Source organism: Aythya fuligula, chromosome 4 (assembly GCF_009819795.1).
Source record: "Aythya fuligula isolate bAytFul2 chromosome 4, bAytFul2.pri, whole genome shotgun sequence".
NCBI classification, from domain to species: domain Eukaryota; kingdom Metazoa; phylum Chordata; class Aves; order Anseriformes; family Anatidae; genus Aythya; species Aythya fuligula.
Window position 1 is genome coordinate 5,576,721 of NC_045562.1, and position 25,248 is coordinate 5,601,968.

The following is a 25,248-nucleotide window of genomic DNA, read 5'->3' on the forward strand; positions in this document are numbered from 1 at the left end:
CAGACAATTCCACTGTAAAGTTACCCACAGTCTGAGTACATAAACGCAGTACATTAAAAAATAAAAATAAAGAAACACAAAAACTTTAAATTCAGGTGTCACTGATAGCCTGAAATCAGCTGCTTGCTTACCAATTGCTTTTCCACCTGAAACATCTCTGAACTTAACCAATATTCCTCTGAGACAATTAATGTGCATCAAACCCCTTTGGACACTGGATTACAGAAAAGAAGAAAATGAGATGGCTTATTTATGAACAGTGATACTAACTGGAAACAATACTTACTTATCTCCCCTCTCTATCCACTAGCTTACACTTTTCTTTCTCGCTGTGCTGTGAAAGACTGTATAGATTTCCTAAGTTTCAGTTTGACCTGGAGTTAGAATCTGCAGCGTTACCTATTTCAGCCCTTCTTCCTTCACTAAGACATCCTTCCTGTATTTGTTTACCTGCATCAGAAAGCTCTTTTGAATTATTGTCTCTTACAGCTTTAGTATCAGTCTCCAGTGTGGGAAAAGTGCTCCTTTAAAAGCTACTTCTTCCATACCACCCTTTTTCCCCCTCTTAAAAGCATGTGAAGATTTACTTCTTGAAACAGTCACCTACTATCAGCAGCACACATTTGTCAATTCTTTCTCCCCTAATTTTCCTTCTTTTCATAAAACACTCTCACAATGCTGTTTTCCATGGTTGTTTCTCAGCTGCTGCTCTCTTTGTTTGTTGCCTCTCCTTAAATTTATCTGCTTTATTTCTTCCTAAAGCTCCTCAGATCTGACTCTGTCCCAGCTCCTCATTCTCCACCAGTGTAGGAGGGCAGCCCACCAAGCTACCAGGGAGTCTCGCTCTTCCCAAGCAGCAAACTGGAGGACAAAGACGTGTCCTTGGATCAGAGGTATGCGTGCGGTGTATTGAATGTCTAGCAATAGTAAATAGATATTTCAGGCAGGGAAGGACACTCAAAAGACACCAAGTTTTGCCATTTTTGCTGGAGCGTTTTTAAAGTTGTCGTCTCAAACAGCTCACGTTATTTGTTCTTCACTTAATGACAGGTTTGTAGCTAAAAGCATAGACAATGGCAGGCAGCACCGAGATGACAATCAACCTTGTCGTCCTTGGAAGGACTCAGACTGGCAAAAGCGCTGCTGGGAACAGCCTGCTAGGCAGTGATGACTTCGAAAGCCGGCTCTCCCCCAGCTCCGTGACTACGTGCTGCAGCCTGGGCCGCAGCTGCCACATTTCGGGGATCACACGGCGCGATGGCTGCGAGCTCGCCCTCCGTGTGCGGGTGCTGGACACTCCAGGCTTCCCCCACAGCAGCCTGAGCAAGGAGCGGGTGAGAGAGGCGGTGCGATCAGCCCTGGCGCAGCACTTCAGGGAGGAAGGCCTGCATCTAGCCCTTCTGGTCCTGCGGGCTGACCTGCCTCTGTGTCCCGATGAGAACGAACACACCGTTCAGTTCATCCAGGTAACAAATAAGTAAATAGGAAGAAGCCTCTGCCCACAATGGGGGCTCTTTGTCTGTGGCTGAAAATAGCTATGGAGGAGTTCACTGCAGAAGCAAGTTAAGAGAAGTGCAGCTGAAAATGGGAACATTTCCCTATCCACTATTTGAAATATACACCATGCCCAACTCCAAAACTGTAAACCAGAGCTACACTTACCACACTAAACCGAGAAGAGAGCTGAGAACTGCTGTCTGCTGCACTTGGACTCAGCACAACAGGATTTAGGAATTACATTTACCCATCAAAGCAAGCTTCTCTCTCAGAAATGAGTTAAAGGTTTACTATGACAGATCTAGCTTGTTAAAGAGAAACATTATACGAAGCAAAGGTCTGGTTACCTTACTCTTCTGCACTCTGTATAGGATACAACACAGCCCGAAGCAGAATATGACAGGTCCAAAATCATGCAGGAAATCTGACTGACCTAGGGCAAGGATGCTCAGCTCTGTCCTGCACTGTTATTACTGCTGTGTCTGTTCAAGAGAGAATAACTAGACAGTTCCCCTAAATTTACGCTAGGTAATGAAAATTTCTAGCGTAACAGGCTTGAAGCAAATATTTTGAATCTCTCCTCTGGGGGAAATTTTTTTTGGAAGTAGGTAAGAGAAGTGGGAGGGAGAGACACTGAAATGGAATGGCTTTCTTTTCTGTGGAAATGTTTTCATTACCATGCATATACTTCATTGAAAAGGAGACCAAAGGGATATTGTTCAGTTTGTCTATCTGATCAGATCAAAGAGGTTTGTTTATACGAGTTACAAAAAAACAAGGCTTTCAACCATTGTTAAAGTCTGGGTATTGCACTTCACATCCATCTACACAAATAACTTTCTAAAAATCTTTAAGACTGAAAGGGCCTTCCTGATGCATCAAGCATTATCACCTGCAGTAATGACATTACCTAAAAATATACATATATATACACACATCAGTTCAAGTTGTTCTCACTTTTCTCCTGATTATTCTGTACTGCTAGGCTACTACTTACTTTCCCAACAGTTTGAGAGTTAGTTAGTTGTTAAATTTTCACAGCACTTTTCCTCCTTGCCAGATGACATATATATTTGTTCTCAGCATTACCCTTTTTCTTTATCCAGCTCTCCCATTCCTCTATACTTCAAGATACTTAAGAGGACTCAGTATTTTTCTCTAATATTTTTACCCTAAGCTAATGAAAAATCATCCTGAGATTGTTTTGGATCAAGTCCATGTGGGCATTAAAAATTTAAGGGATGCCAGGATACCCTTCTCCTTTAATGAAGCTACAAAACCCCCCACTGGAGATTAAATAAAGCATGTTAAAAAGCAGTGAGAGAGCAACACTTAATTCTGTTTTGTGATTGTAACTGACTCTCAGCTTATTTTAGTTATTAACCCCTTAAAACACTAGGTGCTATGATTTCATCAGCCACTACCAAATAGGGCAGGACAACTGTCTGAGTGCTGCAAATACAAAAAACAATTGTTATATTTCAGTATGTCATTGCATAATAAATTACCATAAAGTCTACTTTTAGCATTCAGTTCTCACAATAATCCCCTGCATATTAAGGATGATATATCAGTAATTCATATAAAAGACTATTATTATTTAAATCTCTTTAATTTAAAATAGAAATCTAAATCTAAAAATTTAATAGTCTAATGAATTAGGAAAGTGGTAGACATTGATTTCAGAATTAACGTTAGCACCAATTCATCCGAGTACACAGAAAATCAAGGCACTACTCTCTCTCCCTAAAACCTATACCTCAATTCTTCCTAAGAGAACTTATACCAAAATACAGTAAACATCTAACTGCAAGGGTTTAAAAAAAAAAAAAAAAAAAAAAAACAGCCTATTTTCTAAATTCCCTGCCATCAGATGAACCACTGCAGTTAAAGACAAACTCCCCAGCTGTCATTTAAGTTGATGCATTTGATTTGTGTTTTTCCTGAATTGCTGGGAACGGTTCAGTTTTAGGGGATAAAGCTGTTACTGAAATTAGCGTTATAGAAAAACGTGTTATTTATTTATTCTATGCAAGGTGATTTGTAAAAGCTTTTCGAAAGAGCTTCTATAAATAGAAATATAGATATGTAGAAACAATAAACTACTTGAATTTTACATGTTATGCTGATATGTGCTGTAGCTAACAACCATTTTCCTTATTTACACACACACATATATATTAACTCTATTAACACCTGTAGCAGGAGAACAAAGAACCACTAGCACTGCATGACCACTTATTTCCACTATATGGGGACGTCATTTTCTTCCAAGGTCAAAACCCCCTGAAATTTCAGCAACTCAAATAGCATGAATTGGATTACTGCCAGGAAAAGAACATACTCTGGTCTGTTAATACATAAGTATATGAGGTGGGATTGGGTAAAGTGAACAAGAAAAGATATCTACTTGAGATTTGTTTTTCATTACAGGAACTTCTGGGTCCCACATGGAAGGATTTCACTGCGGTTTTACTTACTCATGCAGACAAGGCCAAAGAAGCTGGATTCAGTGAGGAAGTGTATTTGCACAGTGTCTCAAGTACCCTGTTGTCCCTATTGAGCTCAGTGCAGCATAAATATGTCTTTCTAGACAACCAGAAGAGCATAATTAAAGAGGAAAGAGCTATTGTCTTACGAAAGCTCTTGAATTTTATAAGACAGAATAAATATCAAGTGCTTCTATTTAAACACAATGAAGAATAAAATTAGCTTTCGGGTACTCGTGTCTATTTTCTGTAGTTGATAACATTTAATGGAAATAAAACAGTAGAAAAGCCAGCAATTGGAACATTCCACACCCAAAACCATTCTATACCAAATGCCTTGGAACACACAGTTGGAAATATCTCTTTAGTATCTCAAACCACATGCCTTTCACAGAGTAGTACCTCATGCTACCAGATCCAGAATCCTAGCTTCAACCACACCATCAGACCAAAATAGTGCTAATTTGTTATATATGTAAATGTAACTAATATACTAATAGTGCTAATACCTAACATGCACACAGTGAGGAGTCAGGTTTATGCTACATTTGGTTGTATATTGCAGATAAAACACAGAGCTGGAGAAAAAGAAAGCATATAATAATGCATGAGTTCAGGCTGTAAGGAATGAAGGAACTTTTCTGCTCAGTTTTTGGAGCTTTCATAAGTTCCTCTGAAATCTGCTGTTTGTAAAAAGTTTTCCAGTGTTAAAAATTAAGATTTATCTACTGCAAAGTTGTTTCCTTACCTTGATTCAAGAATAATTAAAACTGAGATTTTCAACTTCAAGAATATCGTTTAATAAGATATTATCAGATATGTAGTTTACAAAGCAGTTAAAATAGTTCCCACATGCCTAATGCTATTCTGCACATTTAAAATGTGCTAATTACTACCGCTGATTCCCAGATGCATAGAAAATGAGCACAGTTAAGTGTATAGGCACATACAAAACGCATCCAAAAAGAAACCTGTTCATCTTTTCTTTTGTGCCTGCTCCTTTCAATTTTCTATCATCATCGTTTTGTTTTTGTCTCCCAGCTTACGGGATGAAGTTCAAAGCCTGTGAAATTCAGGTTGGGTAAGTTTCTTTTTATTTCAGTGGTTAGAAAAGTGCTGTTTGAGTAGTTAGGCTGTAGACGGTTAATTAAATAGTATATGCTCAAACATGTAATTACCTCTAAATAGTTGCTTAAAAGGTTTAATTGTGAATTGATCTAAAATGGTTATTTCAGTGTATTGCAAGGCAAGAATTAAAAGGAGTAAATTGAGGATTTTCCCATAGCCATTGTGACTGCTCTTAATGTATTATGGAGTAATTCAAATGGTGAAACCTGAAGAAGATAGCTATTACTATTAAAACCAAGACATATTCTGCATAAAATATTACTCAAAGATACATTAAAACAAGAAAAATACATTTTAAATGTGTTTCAGGTATTGGAAACCTTTTTTTTTTTTTGGGGGGGGGGGGGGGCGGTATTTGACTAACATTGTTCGGCCATCTATTAGCTATTCAGCCTTTTGTAGTATTATCTGTCATTTGGCACTATCGAATTGGAAAAGATGAGCTAATATAGTAAAACAACGTATTTGATGTATGTCAATGTGTTTGTATTAGGGCGTAACAGGACATAGTTTTATATTCCCATTACAACTGCCCACAGACAGCTCAGATGACACATCCAAAACCAAAATTTGCAGTTTATAATATAACTGAAAAATTCTTGAGAGAAGTGAAACCTTTGAAAGACAACAAGAAGAACGAAACTAATTATGGTCTTCACTGACCAACTGCTCATGCCGTACCTTTCTAATTGACCACCTTGTGTTATCACACAAGGAACACAGCAGAAAGTTTTCCTTATTGAGATGTTCGTGCTTCATGGATCCTCTAAAACTTTCAGCTGTCTAGAAAAGATGCTTGCCAGCCTTTAGTTATACCATGAACAAGCTTTGGTAATTAAGTCTTGAACATTGTGTGGTTACTGACTGCTGAGAACACAACCTCAAGGACAGTAAATATGGAGAATGAGTGAATTGTTAAAGTATTACAGACAGAACATTCTGTATCTCTGGAAGAGGAATCAAACAAAAAACATATTAGCCATGCATTTCAGAGGGGTTATATATTGATGTTTTTATTGTGCTCTCATTACTTTCCATTTCAACATCTGAACAGGCTAATAACCACTTATTTAATTCCGCTGTTTGCCATGGTCTCTGCCCTGCAAACACCTTTCCCTTTCACTTCAAATGGAACTCCTTTGTATGTAGCAACACACTGGTCATTGGTATGAAGATCAGGTTGGATTTGCTCCCACATCTTCTTCTTGGGATTAAGTTCCTTCTCGGGATCTCCTGTTTCAAAACAAAGAATAAAACTAATAGCACACAATACAGAAGACAGAGCAAGAGATCTATTTATGCACATGTGCATAAATATGCATTTGTGAAAGCTCACATGGTATCTGTGTAAAAACTTTTAAGGGAAAAAAATATTACCTGCGAGTCTCAAAATGGAAACTTTAATCTTAATTAGGGACTGTCTAGAAAATGTCTCCAGATCCTCTCTCAAAATGCTGGGCTTTCAGGGAAAAAAGCATCAGTAACAGACTACTACTATTGTCAAAAACGAAGAAATCTATTTAGATAGAAAATAGAAAACTATTGCTGGTTGTTAGTTTACAAACATTACCTAAAAGCAAAAGGATTTCTAAGAATTAAGTAGATGTGGACCACAGGATACCATAGAGCAACACACTACCCACATGACGCAGCTTATGTATCTTAAGAATTACTGAATTTTTAGAAATTTATTTTGCATTTACAGGTGAGAAATATTGAACATAGACAAGAATAGTCTAAAACTAGGATACTGACCTATAATTTTAGCCCCAAATTTCAACGTTTTTCTCTTACTTCTTGTACCATTTAGGGATCAGCTCCAGTGCATAAAATAACAGTAGCATTAAGGGCCAACTTGTATCTCAGCAATTTTGGCCTCAGTCTCTTTAAATCACCTGTTTCCACATGTATATCATGGTAAACTATTGATCAGGTGAAATACTGACAGGGGGACAGCCTAACTACATTAGGAAATCTATTTAAAAATTTCTAATGACTACAGAAAAAGGTTCTTTTAGCAATATTTTAAAATATAAACTCATTACTCAGAAAAGTGAAGTGTTCCAGAGTCAAATATTTCTTACTGTTATTTAGTAAATGGGCATAAAATCCAAAATATAGGAACGAAACAACTACAGTAAATAAGATCCCCTGCGGTAAATATTTATACTGAAAAATCTGCTGCCTGCCGATATAATCTAGATTAAGCAAGACAACCAATTTTCCAATCAAAGGTCAAGCAAATGCCATTTCTGAATTTTAATACAATACAGATCCTTTTACACAAAAACATGATTTCATTTTAAAAAGTTATTTAATCATAATGCTGTTGGATTCTCTTAACCTCTTGTGTGTAACACACAAGCAGGACAAAGGAAAACCCCAAGACTTGTTTCAAATATGATCAGAACACATTTAAATGGTGAAGGGGGTGGCATACTACCTATAACCTGTTGATGCTGTGCATGTATTTCTACTTGCTAAAAGCTAGGTGTGCAATATTTCCTTGCTAAGGAAAACAAGATTCAAACAACAAATCCTGGCAAACAGATCTTCCCTCAGATCCTCTCAGGGGATCAAGAAGTTCTTAAACGCAAAATGAAAAAAAAAAAAGTTCTGTATGTGAGCAGGATGTAAAGTACTCACATCTTCCACTACTCAATGTCCCCAAAAGCTCAGGAACAAAAAAAAAAAACAACCCTGTAGGTTTATAGCACAAATTACGTTTCTAGTAGTTGGATGAGTTATTACTGCTTGGTGTATTCTCGACTGACTGACCAGCGTGAGTAAGTGAACTACTCTCATTCCAACCTGCCTTATTTTCTTCTTTAAATGTTTTCAGTAATTCAGTCTACTCACATTCTCAGTTCTTGCAATATTGTTATTTCAGCCTGTAGACAGGCCTAACTTCTATAGTTCTACATCTGCAACTGTGCATGAGAAGCGTACCGAGCCAGACTTCTGTGTTAAGCAGGCTAGGGTTGCCAGAGCAGCATTCAGTAACGCAGTCAAGTTATTTCACAACTGCAGTGCACTTAATATTTAAAAGAAAAACAGCAATACTATTAATAACCTAATCACTCGGAGCCAATTGTGCATTTTCAAAGAAACTGAAATCCTACTCAATGCTTAAGTTCACAGAGACAGACTTGGATTTAGACCAAGTGAATGCATACAAATTAATAAAATCATTAAACAGAACGTTAAATGATCCATTGTGCATGTCTTCCCCCCTCCTCAAACATAAAAAGCAAGTGATTTTTTTTTCCCCAGTAAGAACAAAACCTGACTTTTATTATAAAAAACACATTTTGGATGCTAATAAGTTTCTTTTCAATCCCATTTCAACTCTCTTGGGATCTGTGGTGAACTCAGATTAGCATAGGCACCAATTTTAAATACTACCAGAGTTTTAAGCTGTGTATTTTCCTAAGCTTTCCCCTCATCACATTTTTCCCTCAGAAAATATTCTTTAGAAGGACATTTAAAAATGAATTTGAACTTGTAGTGGTTTAACGAGCTTCCCAGTCTACATAAAAAGAAACAAATAAAAGGTCCCAAATTTTGTTAAATATGTAATTTGGTCTAATAGTTTAAGTATTACAGAAGAAATTCTCATAGTAGGCAAGAAACGTCTCCACTCTGTAACAACTCAGTAACTACGAAAAGACTTTATGAAAAGTTGATACCACAATGCCCACCGTGGAATATAACTACGCAACTGAAGGAAAGCACCCATACACCAAAGCTTTGATTAAAGAAATCTGTTAAATACAGACCAACCACCGGACTGCAGTCTTAGCATTTTCTTGCTTTGAAGAGCTAGGTATTGACCAAAAGACCAAAATGACAAAAATTCTTAAACCAGACCTAGCATTAAATCAAATAATTTACATAATAGACTTGTGGTTCCTGTGGCATTTTCGCATTTTAGAATTTTGTCATGACATTAATTAGACTGCTACTAGAAAGAAGGTTTCTCAGTTAGCTGTGAAAACTCCAGTTAATTGCTGTCTCACAGCAATTACTGTGTGGGAGGGTATATTTACAGACATGTGAAGGAATAATTTTTCTATGGCTCATGAATCAGATCTTTCCCATGAAAGTTGGATATAAATTTGATAAAGTTCTTAATACAAAAAAAAGCCCAATATATCTTGAAGATTAAAGTGTTAAAGTTCCCTTAAAATGCAACGACATTGAGTGAACAGGTGGTCCTCCAGACAAACACATTCTTTAGCAAATCTTTCTTCGCCTAAAATACTGAAAATCATTCTAAGAAAACTCTCAAGCTTCTTCAGAAAAATGATCAACTAGTTTTAATGAGGTTGAAGCAAGATACTGTTTGTTTAGCTAAAAATCAACAAGGAAAATTAGCTTGTATCTGATGAATATTTTGTATGGCACTCCTACCACGTAGGAGTGCCTTCCCTGCTTGGTTAAGGGACATTATTAACAAGTTTCCAGTTCCTTTAAAAAAACTACAAACTGTCAAAATCCTAAAACTGCATCAGCTTTAATTTGTATCCCGTTGAGCTCTTGCATGTGAATTCACTCTTAAAGTTTGCCCTGCTCTATTACTATTAGATTACAAACGCACACAAGATCCCATCCATGTTGCATGCCACGATGTGCCAGTTACCTCATTACAAGTTGTGTCTGCTAAAGACCAACACATGAGGACAAAAGCATTTTCTTTAAAAGATAGTGCTCTACATTTTTTCTCAGTGAGTTACTCTCTAGCTTTTCCTCATGTTTGCTATAGGAACTCTAGGAGATATATCATTTTACTGTTAAGCATGAGGTATGGTTTCAAAGTCCATGACTCCCTTCCAGCTCATACCTGCTAATGTTTGTGAGCAACTATTTATTAAATATTAGGAAACAGCTGCCATATTTCAGACTACAATTCGTAGCCTTGGATACATATGCTTTTCAGATAGGTTGTAAAAGCATTCATTTGGCACTTACCAAAGCTCTGCGTCTCTGGCTCCCTGTCAGAAGGAAATGGCTGTGAAGCGTACAAAACCTTATAACCACAGGCTACAGGTTATAACTTTAGTTCTAAAGTACAACTTTTACACCACCTTTAGCATACTCTACGTCTTTTTAAGAATCAAAATGTCAACAGAGTATCAGTAGATCTTATACATCTGGCAATGATTGTAAAACAAATGTTCCTATAAATGTATTTTTCTCGGAAAAGCTTTTTGCAAGTCAAACAACAGAGTCAGTTTTATTATTTTGATAAAATCTACCTCATTAGTCCTGATGTGCAAGAATAGATATGCAGGATAACAGAACAGCACCACTAGCAGGTCTTACATGATTTTCAAATGCCAGCTATATGAATTTACTCAAGACAAATTTAGAGTAAGGATATGTCTTAGACAAAGAAAAGAAAAGTCACCCTCCATCCCTCAAAACACACACACAGACTGCCTTTTCCATTATTTTGCAGGTCTTAGCTACTAATAGGGTTTACTCTGCAACTTGATGTTGTCTCTTGCATGCCCATTTCCACAACAACAGAGTAGTATGAGTGGATCCGTGCATTTAATAGAGGACACACACTTACCATTCGATCTAACTTTACTCACAGATATGTGATGAAAAATTAGAGGTCAGGAATATTCCTTCAGCTTAGCCAGTACAATTGCTGAAGCCTTTCAGATTTCAGTATGCATTGCATACATATATATATATATATTGCATACATGTATATATATATATATATATATATATATATACACACACACAAGCAACATTTTCATCCTGAGAAGTGCATAAAATGCACACATACATGTACATATGCACACATATGTATTTATGAAAGGTATTTATGTAGATGTGTATAAGAAGCATAGGGCTTACCAAGAAGCTTATAAAACAAAATACTACTCTGCATCTAGAAATTGTCAGACACAATCATTTAAAAAGTTTGATAGGATCTGTACAAAACTGAAAGTTATATGTTTTCCTTACATGTGAAAGAAAACTTCTTAGTAACAAATTCATTCTGAAGAGGATATAAACACTTCACTGATAAATGCACACACTCAAAATTCCCCCAAGATAGGAAATTCTGGGAGTTATAGACAGCTTTTTCTTAGAATAATGTCACGTAGTGATCCTGAGCAGGCCTCGACCTATGCTGTGCTGCATAAATTCCTTGGCCGCAGTATAAACTTGGCCAGATAATTTTAACAGAGGGGCCGGCAGGCAGCTCCTACTTGCTACCAGCAATTACATCTCCTGGATATCCTTGCCTTTATCAAAAAAACAAAAGCATATCACCAAGTTGGCATGTGAACTTCCTTTGTTTGATAGTTGAAAAACTGAGTAGAGCTGTTTCTCATTGTATGAAAATCCTACAATAGTTCGAATGACCAGAAGGGGGAATCTTCTACACAGAGGGTTTGCTTGTGAATTAGAAAACTATTTTGATGATATACTAACTTGGAGTTCCCACCATTTAAACAATGCAAATTTATTTCTACTATTTTTTGTGTGCTAAATACTGATTATGTATTTGAAGTGGAAAGGAATCTCCCTTTCTTTGGAGACCCAAGGAATCATTTCTCCCCCTCTTCAGACAAACAAAAAACAAACAAACAAACAAAAAATCCCCCCCCCTCCCATTTTGAATATTATAGGTTCCTCTCATACATAGGCATCACCCTTCCTCCTGCACAAAAGCCTAGCTCAAGTTCTGACTTTTAGTAGGGAGAGGACCTGGAACCATCAACTGGTGCTTCATCACTTAAACTGGGACACTGGGCAAGATGCTTGTTATTTCTATGCTTTATGTTTGCTAATTGCAACTTGCAAAGTGCATTTATCTTTACTCAAAGATCTGCAATGCTGAAAAACTTGAGAAACTAATATAAAATTGCTCGGTTTCGTAGAAGTACCATAAAACCTGCAGGAGTTAGTTATTTCTCTGTATTTTCCAACTTTTGGCAGGTGGCTAAATATTTTCAATTCTTTACTTACACAATCCTAGCACTGTAATAAACGATTTTAACATAACTAATTCGGAAAATTTCAACCAAAAATGTAATGGGCTTTAGAATACTGTTTTATCTGCTTCAACACCGATGTCACCTTTGCAAAGGTCAGCTGTTTCCTAGTTTCTTCAAGTTCCTCATTTCCCAAATACCCAGTGCTTACCAGGAAAACCTTCAAAAGTGATTCTGTCCCCAGGTACTGCCCCAGGTGGGGGAGCCAGAATTTCCACTTTTTCTGGGGAGCTGGCACACATCACCATTGCTTGAGATACGACTCCTCTCATCTTCGCAGGCTTCAAGTTGCAGAGCAGTATTGCCATCCGATTCTGCATCTTGAGGGAGGAAAACAGAAGGATTTGAATACTTAATTGCCTAATGACTTAAATTATTTCATTTCACCCACACTTTATTCAATCAAAATCATCACTTCAATCCACTTTCAGTATAGTACGATAAAAGAATCTCCATTTAAAAAACACTCTACAGATTAGGCTAGCTCATAGATAAGAAATTCTTTGTGCCCTGGAAACATACAGGTGCTTTACACAGTTAGCTAGCTCACTTTAGTCTTAAATTCTATCTTACTTAACCCAAATGTTTTGAATTTTTTGAACTGCTGAAAACAGCTGTACATACCATACACTGCAATTTGTTAGAGCAAACAATTATAAAACCAGATTTCTTCTCTGTCCTTGAATGTTAGTAAAAACTATAACAGTAAATTAGAGAGAAAAAAATGATATAGGGAATAGTCACACATTAGCCTAGAAAACAAAGCACACTTTCAAACTGAAAAGAAATTAAACCCAAAACATCCTTTGAGACAGAAAAATGCATGCCTTTAATCCCATACTCCTAATGCACACAACATATAACCATAAGTAATTCTAGATTTGACTTTGTGTGTTTTTTCCCAACATCCTGGTAGAATGAAGGAGAAAGCATGGGGGAAAAAGAAGCAAACAAACTAAAATAGGCCAAAGCTCCCTGATGCTTACTACACAGAAAACACAAGAGTTCATTCTGGAAGTACAAGTGTTAAATCACTCTTTAGGTAATCCTTGAAGTTACCTGTATAACTGATTGCTAAGTAACTATCCCTCTGTATCTCAAAATGAGATACTGTGACAGACAGGCTAATGAATAGGAATTAAAACTACTACATTGATTGCTTTAAAGACAGAGTAAGTTGCAATGACAAAAGCAACAAAAAGCTCTCGCCAATTTCTTCTTCCCTTTTTGTGAAGTTTAAGATACTTGCCCCGCATCCTTAGTCCTTCACTTCTGATCATTGATGTGAGGCTCTTAGATCAAATGGGATTTAAGGAAGTGAAAATAAATAGAGGAAAAAAAAAACAGATACTTGAGAACTGTCTGAATTTCAAGAATGACTGCCTGAAATAGGCCTTGTTGCTAGGAGCACATGGAGATCCACTTCAAAAAGTCAAAACCAGTGGCAGAAATACTGCCAATTTCTGCAAATGTTTCAAAATCTTCTCCAATTGTCACCAGCTACTGCTGAAAGAGCTCAGTACTAGCATGGTCCACTTCATGTTCCTGTACCGTATCCCTATTACTGATGACAGGTTCTAAATGTGATACCAGAAGGTGCAGCTTCCAACTGTCCTTGACCAAAAACACACTGTACTGCACATAAATGCGAGAAATGTTCATGCCTAGAAGTGACTTACACTGTGTACTGAAACGTGAATTAAGATGTATGTTTTGCTTCCCAACGTGACGTAAAATCAGATAATACAGCCTCAAATAATACTGCATTACAATAGCAAACACAACAATCATAAATGGCTGAATTTTTGGTAAATTATGTTTCTAGTACTTGCTATAACGTATACGTTTTTAATTAAATATATTGCACTAGTCACAAGCCAGGACTCCACAATGCTGTACACTGCAAAAACAAAGTTGGAAACTCGTCCCAAAGAATTTACAGAGACCTGTTAACAGACACTTGCCAAAACTAAAACCAGATAGAAACTGTTCCTAATGAATGTGCAAGAATGACACCTAATTTTCTGTTAACGAGTATTCTGGATTATTTATTTCATACAGAAAGCAGGGTAAAGAGAAAGGACTGTTACTGTTGCTACATTCTGTACACTTCGTGTTCCTAAGTTTATTTAGAAAAAATTTTAAGAGTTGTTTTTCCCGAAATGCTTTCCCAAGAGCAGGCTGCTAAAACATTTAAATTTATTTAATTTTATTAATTTTATTAAATTTAAATAGATTTGAATTTGTGCCCACTGCAGATCCAGTAGCTGGATACCACTGGGTGACCAGTGCAGAAGAGTTATCATATTCAGTCATTTTTTTCCCATTCAGTAAATTTCTGTATCCTAAAAAGCACAAATGCAGCTTTAACTGCTTCCTGCGTTTGCAACCTCACCATGGGGAGGGGGCATGAATAGGGAATGAAAAGGCATTCAAAGGCATAGCTTTTCCACACTAACATCAATTCCTTCACAGCCAGCTTGCAGTTGCTCAATACAACATTTCTTTAATTGCCAAGCTTGCACTTGAATGTCGAAGGAGCCTTCATTCAATTCCTCCCTCCTATTAACCCTCTAGAAGAGGTGTGAAGGGAAAAAGAGATCTTAAAATCTCAGGTTATCAAACACAGAAGTAGACCAACTGAAAAAGAGATAGAGGCAGACCCTATCCCTGCCAAGGGAGTAAAAAACATGGTTTGTATTCCACAGTTGTTTAAGCCACTTGTTGAAAGGTATTTTTAAGTTAAATTTACCTTCCCTTTGCTTTCCTCTCTGCCAAAAATTTCAATGGGCTATAATGAGAGATGGAAAGCAAAGGTTTCAACAGTCTGGACGTTGGCAAAACCTTCATTACAGATTCTCCACTACATACTAGAAAACCTTAAAGGGAGAGTCATATCTGCTTAATTTATAAGTATAATGTGTACCAAAGGCATTACAGAGGAATCAGAATAAGATCCCAGGACAGAAGCAATGAAAGGAGAAAATAACTAATTTGGGGGAGGAGTACTTTTCCTTTTTTTGACTAATGTTGTTAAGCTCTACTCGCACGATTCTTTTTTTTTTTTTTTTTTTTAAAAAAACTTTAAAAACCTTATAGCAGAATGAAAACATATGCTATAAAGAGGCAACAATCACAAGTTCCTTTAGGAAGGGATAGGTTCTCAGTAAATAATGTTGTTAATACCTGATCCAGAGGAACATGCTTCACTAAACCACTGACGACAGTCCTTGGGCTTGCTTCTCCAACATCCACCTTTTCAACGTACAGAGAGTCTGCATCCGGGTGCTTTTCAGCAGTGATGATGCAGCCAACACGAAGATCCAGACGAGAAACATCTACAGGCTTTGAATCACTACTTCCAGCAGCAGGCTGCTGTTTCTTTTCCTTCTTTTCACCTGTTGAAGGAAGTTCAGTTCAAGAAACAAAAATTAGTATAAAATCATGTATGCAACTATTTGCAAGGGAAAAGTGAGCTACAATCTCAGAATCAAGTATAAATCCAGTACAAAATGCAAATGACAAGTAAGGAGTTTGCACTTCTATTGCTTGTTTCCAGAATGGAACCATCTTACACCTTCCAATTTAATTCGCTACTACACATGATTTTCACTGTAGGACAGAAGTGTTTTCTTGCTTGTAAAATGAAGTCATCCTGACCTTAAATATAGGTAAGATGTAAGTGACAAACATGCTCTGCCAAAGGCCATGTTGATAAGCCTAATAGTACTGCTTTAATAATTAGCAATTAACAAAAAGTCTTGCCTTGGTGTATCACTAACAAATGAAACTAGACAATCATAAGCCATCAGGTTAGGAGCGCTTCACAACAGCTCCTGACTGCAGGCACTGCTAAATAACTGCAACTGCAGCATTACAGCTGCAAAGCAGCCCAGCAACCCTTCAAGATGACCTCAGCTAACATTATTTACTCCCCAGATAAACCAGTGTGTGAGTACGCTCATAACTTATGAAATTCCATTGATGAGTAATAAGGCCTTACCCAATCACAACACAAGGGTTTGTTATCACCTATATTTACACTGTATACAACAAAACAGGAGTTAAGCAATATTCCCCATACATCGCTTCCTATTTAGACATTTCCTTGAGATAAGCAAGCTACATTCACTTTGGATGTAAGGTTGTTCTGTTTGAAAGACATTCACGATTTGCTTAATGAACAATAATCTGTAGGGAATAAAGAAACATGTAAAAAGTGCTTACTTAAAATCAGTATGTTCTTTCATCCAGCCAAATTTATGTATTACCACAAACCAAATTCCCTTCATCAACGCGAACTAAACTCCCTTTTCTAGGGAACAAAAAGCAAAAGTGGACACAGTAGCCTATGTGATTCATGATCATTGCTCCAGTATAAAGATAAAATTCATTCATATGTTCAAAGATAGAAAAGCAGCTTTTTTAAATAATAAAAAAAACTTAACTCTTCAAAAATATTTCAGTTCATATATGATGAATTAAAAGTACTAATGACTGAGCTGTATTAATTCAAGTGCAATTATTGTGTATCCCTATGTTAAAGTGAAACTGAAAAAAATGTCATCAAAATAGTTGACATTTAATGCATGAAATCATTTTAAAGATTCATTATCTTCATCCTTTATGTCATTTCTAATAATTCTCCACTTAATAGCATTCCTCTGCAATAGTCAGGAGCCAAACAATTACATGCTAGCTCCCTATTTCTCTTTATGGAAAATGGAACCTGTCACCGAATAAAAAAAGAGAACACAGGGAAACATCTGTACCCAGCACACACATAGATGTGCACAACAAACCCACTCCAATGCCGTGGCTAAGGAGAGAGCTGTTCTCTGGCCAGTGACAGAGTCAGCCCAGAATCAATCCAGAGAAGCAGCACAGATGAAGGCTGTAAGAAGTGCACTGAAGAACACGGAAATTACCAGAGAGGAAACAAGTGAGGCAGGTGACAGAAAACAGAAGGGGTTGGGATATTCTGTAATTTTGTCATTTTCCAAGACTAAAAACCAAATTTTACATGATAGCTACTTTGCTAGTTAATTACCATGTCTACAATAAGATGTTGAACTCCACAGAATTATCCTGTTCAGGGCTTCTACTTAACATTTATGCTATACTTCAACTTTTTCCAAATTCAGTATTGGAAAAAGAGAAGTCAAATAGATTGCTTTCTAAATGTAAGCTGTTTACACAGCATAAGGGGAAATTCAATACAGGAAAGATTTCTTTTTCCTTACCAAGCCAATACTTGTTCTGTAGCCAGTGATTAGTAGCAAAGAACAGTTAATTGCCTGATTAACATGTGATCTCTGCTCTGCTTTCATTTTACAGCTACATAAAATATTGACATGTCATATGCTGAAGTACACCAAAAAAATATGGAGTAGTTTATAAGCCTGCTTACAACTCATCAGGAAAAATAGGTAAATAAACAGATGCAGTGCCCTACAACCATAATATACAAGCACTGATAAGATATACAAGTAAGTTCACAGCATATTAATAATAATTTGCATAAGATAATGACTCTGAGACATGATTAATAAGACACGCACCTACACTTTTGTGCAAATGTAACAGATTCTTATACCTTTTTCTCTCTTAGAGTTTGTTAAAGAGAAGTCAATACAGGCAGCTGAAAAAGTAAAAGCCTCATATAAAGAAGCTATCCAGTCAGCCAAAAAGCTCTCTGAACTTTGTGTCCTTGTCCTCCCTTTGTTTTTTGGGATTGTTTTTTTTCTTGGTGGTAATAGTGGTATATGTTTGTAGTTGTTTTTCAGATAAGGGAGTTCAGTAATATTAAAAGAAGTTTGGCATATAACCCACCTAAGATTTTTCAGCTTGACAGCCTTAGATTCAGGTACTTGCAAGATTTTAAGAGCTAGCACATGACTCTTCCTACCACGGCTGTATGAACTGTTTTTTTTCAGTCCCCAGAATGATTTAGAAGTACTTCCATAAATGAAATGGCTTGTGCCTATCACAGTTAAGAAAAATTAAAATACCTTTTTTTTCTACTTTTTCCTTCTTTTTCTTTTCTTCATCTTCACCTTTAACGTGATCTTTTGGGCCAGGAGATGATGTAACTGCTGTGGTTTGTGGATCACCATCTACAAACGAAGCTGTAGAAACAGTTGTACCAGGAGGAACTGCGATCTGTTTTACTAAAAAAGAAAAACACATACATTATAAAGGGTATTAAAGCTTGGAACAATGCAACATTTTAAGTTTTCATTGTAAATGAAAAAGTAGAGACTGAAAATTATGCTTATAATGCCTAAGCAACCACAACTGCTGAGTAGTGAAGCACAACGTTACAAAGTAGACATCACAACTCAATTTATATATGGCTATTCTGATCTCTTAGATCAGAACAATTAAGAACAATGTCTTCAGCTACCTATTTTTTAAATTGTGAAAAAATGCTAAATACAAGAAAATATATAAGCAAAGTCTTTTTGTAGCTTACTTCAGCATCTAGTTATCTTTACTCTAACTCCTTATTCTTCATTTGTGTTTCATAGAATCATAGCATATCCTGAGTTGGAAGGGGCCCATGAGGATCATCAAGTCCAACTCCTGGCTCCACACAGGACCACCCAAAAACCCAACCATGTGTCTGAGAGCATTGTCCAAAGACTTCCTGAACTTGGGCAGACTCGGTGCCATGACCACGGCACCAGAGCCTTCCCCAGTGTCCAACTACCCTCTCAGTGAAGAACCTTTTCCTAACACCCAGCCTGACCCTCCTCTGTTGTAGCTTCATGCTGTTCCTTTGGGTCAATTTTGTTTTTGTGTTTGCCTCCTTTTAGCTATTAGCTCATTATATGTAATACTACCCAATAATTTTCTCCCAATAAAATTAAATTTAATAGGGTTGTCAGATCACTCCAACTCTTTCTTCTGATTTACTAAAGAAAATGAGTCTGAAAAAACTTATTCTAAGAAAGTATCTGAAGCCTCAAAATGAGAAAGTATCTGAAGCCTCTGTCAATAGCACACATTCCTAAATTCTCCATGCTTCCATTGTATTTCTTTTTAAATTCCCGATAATAAGACGATTTCCAGTATTATGTATCTCACCAGATGACAACTTAAGAATCACCTTCCTTCTACTTTCTACTTTTCAAAGGATCTCATTAACACCATTTAACATATCATTGTACTGAGTAACCATCATTAATGATGGATTGATTAATCTTTCTAGCATCACTATTATACTGGTCCACATTCTGCACACATGCTTCATTTTACACCTTAGACATCACATTTTCTGAAGAATTGCACCGAGTTTTTTGATACTTGCTGTTGATACCAACACAAAAAAACTTGCGCAAGTTACTTTTTTCAATCACTTGTATCAAATTTATACAAAAAAATGCTTGCTGCTTACTACTTACGGGAAAACATTATTTAAAAAAAAAAAAAAAAAAGAACTCTGAAAAGAATCACTTGACTATGTTCATCAGATTTCTGTGCTCAACTGCTTAATATTGTCACAGCCAAAACACATTAATTTACTGCAAAATAAAAGATCTGAATTTATTTCTACTGCCTTGTGGATAAAAAAAAAAAAAGATAAAGAAGGCAAGATATGTATCAAGCAAAATATTAGTTTCTTTACTCTTTTTGTGTTGTATAATCCCATCTTGGAAAAATCTATGTACCTTAAGACTTCACTCTCAGACATAATAGAAATTATGCAAAATATATTGTCTCTGTCAACAATTACTGTGGACTAACATATGATGGAGAAATATAAGCTAATGGTTCGGTTTAGTACATGAAAGGTCTTTATTCATACCAAAAGGAGAAAAAAAAAATCTGTATTTATAAAATATTAGTCTTTTTGAAGACTGAATGCATTGTTTTACCAGTAAACAGTAAGTATGGTTGAATGCTAGCATCTAGATACACTGGGTACTATCTTACCACATTGACAGCTTGTGTAAACATAGTAGTAATTGTTGAAGGTAAAAGAGGTTTTCTTTGGAAATAATTTTAAAGAAAGCATGCCACATCTGAAACATTTCAGTTTCAATTTTCCTTCTTTATTTATTTTTTTAAGTATGGAATTATATAATGATGGTGTGAGCTGAGTAGAGCTACACAAAAGAGTGTAAAAAAGAAAAAATAATGCAACGAAAGGCTGGTCTTACCAAAGGATGAAATCAAAATTCAAGACATCATTTCTAGTTTTATACTGCCATAGATTTTTTAATAAATCACTATTTGTACATTGAACAATGGCTCAATTTTCCATAGGGATTTCAGTCAAACTAGATAAAATCACTCAACACTATCAAAAAGCATCAGTTTCAGCCATTTTAAAGGTATTGTGAGTGCTCAGACATCATTCAAGTTTGGCACTCATTATAAAAGACGCCACTACAAAAACATACAAAGAACCAGTTCCATGTCTGATAAAGATTTGGCAACATGTACCTGTTACACTTGCAGCTTACTAGAATGTTGGAAGTACGCAGCTTCTCATAGGCATGGAATCCGGAGTTTATGAGAGATGCCACAGAGTCACAAAAAGATAAAGTAGTAGTAAGATAGCCCAAAACATGACCAAAAACTCGATCTAATTTGTGTCAAGACAGGACTTTTTTCCCCACCTCCATTTCGAATTTCTGCCTGAATCAGCTCTTGTTTCAGCCCTTCAATCTCTTTCTTCAGTTTAGCGTTTTCCACACGAAGCTTCTTCTCTTCTCGGAGCGATGCCTGCAAGACTAAATTTGACACTATATTAAAAACAATAGGCTTCGATAATTAGCATTCATTACTTGGCAAAAGGTTTTGTTTTTAAGAAGGAAGTGAAACGTAGTGAGCCAAATACCAAAAAGCTGGCAACTTTCAAGGAGTTTATTATTACAGATATTTTGGGAATTTTTGTAGCTGTTAAAATTGGCATTTCCCCCCCCCCCCTTTTTTTTTTTTGAACATAATATTTGTTTTCTCAAGTTGCCTCTCAGTATAGTAGTTTTCAGTCTCCTTAGTTGACTCATAAGAGGAAATTCCAAGAAACCTACTAAAAAAGCAGCTTAAACACATTTGGAATATGGAGCACCTTCATTCACTGATACTGACCTGTGTAAAATATCAAAGATGAAGGTATGATATTCTTTAGAGAATCCCATAGTGGTAAAAAAGCAGTAACACATTCATGCAAAATCATAGTCTCATACCCTTCCCAAGTGCCTTTCTCCCCTACTAAAGGAGAAACATCATATACTGCATTTTCATGATCTTTTTGTGCCATTGGGTCTTCCCTTCATTCCCTTCATTCATGCTTTTTTATTTCAGAATAAGCAGCTTCAAAATACCCACAAACTACGAGACAGTGAAAAGGTGCTACTTATACAAGCTCGGTCTTTGAGAACCTGAAACACACTTGAAAGGCTGACAGCACCAATGAAGTTGTCCACGTTCTCATTTTTTCTGATGAGCATTTCATGTTAATCACCTGGCTAACAAGCTTATCGTAAGACAGAGAATTCCTTACTAGCTTTTTCCTTCAGCAGAGCAACTTGCTGCTTGAGGTATTCAATAACTTGATCGGCCTCTGCACCCTTCTGCTCCAGTCTGTTCAGCACCGCATTGTTGGCTGCCATCTTTATCAAGAAACGGGATAAAAACCTAGACAAATAACAGATGGTCTAAAATTAATTACTTCTTGATGTAATTAACGTTACCAGCCCTTACCACATGAAGCAGTTCTAAAATCAGTTGCTGAGTAAGAAAATTTGCTAAGCGAACAAGCTGGGCTCCCACCTCCTAATGCAAAGCCCAAACAAAAAGCTATGTTAAACAGAATCTGATGTTTGACAGCTGCTTTCAAGTATTTTGGAAGAAAAGCAACTCTCTTCCCAGCTGCAGAAAACATGTTCTTGCTTCACGAAACAGGAAAAATTCCACCTTCTGAAAAAGAAAGGTTTAGAGAATACCACGAATATGTGGAGGTGGGGGGGAAACGAAATAAAAGGGAAAAGGTTAGACTGAAGAACATCGTATCCTGGTTTTATCTGACAAAATTATGAAGTGTACCCAGAATTTTATTGAATGTAAGGAAATAGAAACATCCCACAAAAGTTTCTAAACTTCTAATGAGTTGATTCAGAAGGTATGAATACCTTCCACAGTGTGGTTGTGCATACTTTCACCGTTATTTCACTTTTAAGCAGAATTCACCAGCATTTTTACTCCTCTCTGATTAATATGACTTTTCCTGCAGGTTTCTAGCTTCAGATTTATTTTAGCTTTGATTTTGATCATCTCATTTTGTTTCCACTGCAATGGAAGGTCAGTAACAAATTCAAGAAGCAGGAAGTACAAAGAAAAATGAGTGTAAGAAAACAAATAAATGCTGTCAAGTTTTCTTCCAGGATGTTCAGTTTCTTTTACTGGGTTCTCTGATATTCCAGAAATGAGCTATGCCTTGTGAACAGCCCCTATTTGTTGAATCCTTCCGAACATGATCCACTTTCTTCCCTGCAACATTTGCATCTAACCCTAAAGACGCAAGTATTAGCAACAGAATGATGAAATACAGGCACTCATATCTGCAGCACGGTGCTTCTACCCTCTGCCCAGGACCTAAAAGATAAAAGAATCCGTGCTAACAGCTGCCTTATGTAAATCAACAAAGAAAACAGATTATAGGTGGCAAGAAAAGATGCCCTGCAGATCTTCACAAGTAGCAGCGAGGTAATTCCTGTGAATTTGCCCATGAACTACAACAAAGGGAAAAAAGAACTGGTAAGAAACTAGTGATCCAGATCCACGCATCGGCTCCCAAACCTTACCAGAGCCCCGAAAATGCCTCTTCTCATACCAAATTGGCAAGAAAATTTTTCACTTTAGTGCAAGATTATTCTAACACTTTGACCTACGTGTAAGTCTGCTTTAACATGTGAATGAATACTCTCTCTTGGGATTGGCAACAAAAGCCCCACTGATGATAGTTTAAAAAGAACTGAAAGGAGGTGAAGAGATACCACACTCATCCCTGTCACAACACAGCAGCTTTGCTCAGTAGCAACTTACATTTCACGACTGACCTTCTACTGCATAAGAACTCAGTTCTTCAGAATCACTCCCCACCCCTTTTTTTTTTTTTAAATAAAGGACCAGAGCTGACAACGAATTGGGTTTAGTGTAATTAAAAGTTCTCAAAGGAAAACTTGTAAAGCCAAAGAGATACAGTAGTCCAACAGATGATACATGGGCTATATTCTTCCTGCAAGCAATGAATGAACAACTCTTTTGCCTTCTTTGCAATCTAAGACAGTGGAAGCCTGTTCGACACACACCAGTTTCCTAAAAGATGAAGGAAGTGTTACTGTCATCACACCTTCCCCCCATCCACAACACATTTTTCTTTTTAAAAGCAAGAAAATCTCATGGATAGAAGAGCAGCAGGAATCACCTTCATGAGGCAACTGAAGTGATTTTAATACTCAAATTCATCTCTGCAATGAGATTTCTTTTTTTCCATGTGCAGCACGCAGGATCTATTATTTATGAAGTCTGAAAAATCCTGAGGGTTTTAGAAAGGAAAAAAGCGATTCCAATAAGTTACTGATTTAGATATCAAATGGAAATAAACATAAAAATATTATGGCACAACACAGCATAATACAAAGCCTGGGGTATTACTGTCTGCATACCAGTAAGATTTCTTGCAAGCTCGATAGTCTCTCAGGGGAGCGCAATACTAACAGGGGAAACTTTGCCAACAACAACAGAAAATGCTACTAAAACTTCAAAGCGAACAGAATTGGTACATTTGATAGGTTTTAGCCAAGTTGGCTAATGAACTGAAGATCTGGAAATAAAGTTACATGATTACAATGGGTAGACATTTTCCCACTTGTCAAATAAATTTCTGGAGCCCTAGCACTGTAACAATAACAGAGAGGAATAGGTATTTCCGAGGCTAACACAGAGAGCCAACAGGCTGAAATCACTGCTGCACACGAACCTGTAAAGTGATGTGATAAAAATGCATCCAAAAAGGGCACAGTCTTTTTTGTTTGTTTGTTTTTAAGATCCATCCTTACTATAAAACACAAGACACATAACAACCCATCGGTATTGCAACAACCAAAGGTTAGTCAATTTTTCCCTTTCCCCTCTGTTATCCTGCCCATCCCGCAAGAAAAACTAGTGGCGATACAAAAATTAAAAGAATTTTAAAATAGCAATAATATAGCACAATGATTTTTTATTTACTTGTTTTTAACCAAAACAACTGAAATCACTTCATACAGTTGTGTCCCTTCTTCGTATACAAAAGCCATGGAAAAAACAAGTAAGGAGCTGCTACAGCAGTGGAGCAGATCTTCTGAAAAGGGTGACCAAGTGGTTTGCAGCCCCAAAATCTGCTTAACCCCAGACCTCCGATCCCTGCTTTGTTACCTGCACTGCCCCAGACCTACTGGGTAGCAGTAATGGAGCTCTATCTTCAAACATTTGTGAAGTTAGCTATCAGTATGTACAAGTGGTTTCATTTCTCATCAGTTTGCTGACTTCAAAGAGCTGCCCACCTTTTTCCAACAGAAAGCACAACTTGCTGGGATCTTCTAAGTAGCTACAGTCCCCTAACGTAAGAAAACAGGCATTTTTCTATATCGTCTCCCAAGATCACCCAATGTAGAACGGTCCTAAAAGTGGCAAGCTTCAATACTAGCCATAATGCCAATGTTTTACAAATAGTGGTTTAGTGAAATTGGCCCAGACATTAGACTTTGTCCAGATCAAAAAATGAACAGACCAAGACAGTGAAAACCTAAACCGTGGTGTATCTTACTCTTCAATATTAATATTATCTGCTTCTAAAAGCAACAAAAAGCCAAACCCCCAGTAAAACTAATGACAAGATTTAAAACTTAAACTCTAAAAATTGTTTTTGGAATCTATCCCTAGCCCGAAGATGGAACCAATTACTTTTCACTTATTGGAAAAGCAATCACTTCACCAAACCCCAGAAACTGGAAGCCAAGTGACCCCCCAAAACTAAAATAATTAGCTCCACGCATTCCATCTTCCAGCTGCAGGTTTAAAAACAAGTCAGCGCGTTCAAGTACTCAGCTTGTTCTTGC

The 25,248-nt window shown here is 36.8% G+C and overlaps 2 protein-coding genes across 5 annotated transcripts in view; one reads left to right on the forward strand and one right to left on the reverse strand.

Moving 5' to 3' along the window:
- Positions 1-1,073: 1,073 nt before the first annotated feature.
- Positions 1,074-4,203, forward strand: GIMD1 (GIMAP family P-loop NTPase domain containing 1). The gene is made up of 2 exons (XM_032187531.1): positions 1,074-1,466; positions 3,931-4,203. Exons 1-2 carry the CDS (start codon positions 1,074-1,076, stop codon positions 4,201-4,203), a joined length of 666 nt encoding a protein of 221 aa, XP_032043422.1.
- Positions 4,204-5,456: 1,253 nt separating this feature from the next.
- The window catches only part of AIMP1 (aminoacyl tRNA synthetase complex interacting multifunctional protein 1), a 32,906-nt gene continuing 13,114 nt past the window's right edge, over positions 5,457-25,248 (reverse strand). For 3 of the 4 annotated variants that reach the window (XM_032186917.1, XM_032186919.1, XM_032186918.1), the window contains exons 2-7: positions 21,651-21,784; positions 20,764-20,877; positions 18,148-18,306; positions 15,323-15,534; positions 12,288-12,456; positions 5,457-6,347 (exon numbers count right to left, since the gene is read on the reverse strand). In XM_032186917.1, coding sequence (XP_032042808.1) covers positions 6,181-6,347; positions 12,288-12,456; positions 15,323-15,534; positions 18,148-18,306; positions 20,764-20,877; positions 21,651-21,784 — 955 coding nt within the window. In that variant the 3' untranslated portion in view covers positions 5,457-6,180. Of the gene's footprint in view, positions 6,348-12,287; positions 12,457-15,322; positions 15,535-18,147; positions 18,307-20,763; positions 20,878-21,650; positions 21,785-23,573; positions 23,665-25,248 lie in introns of those variants that run through there. The other variant, XM_032186920.1, reaches the window with a different exon arrangement.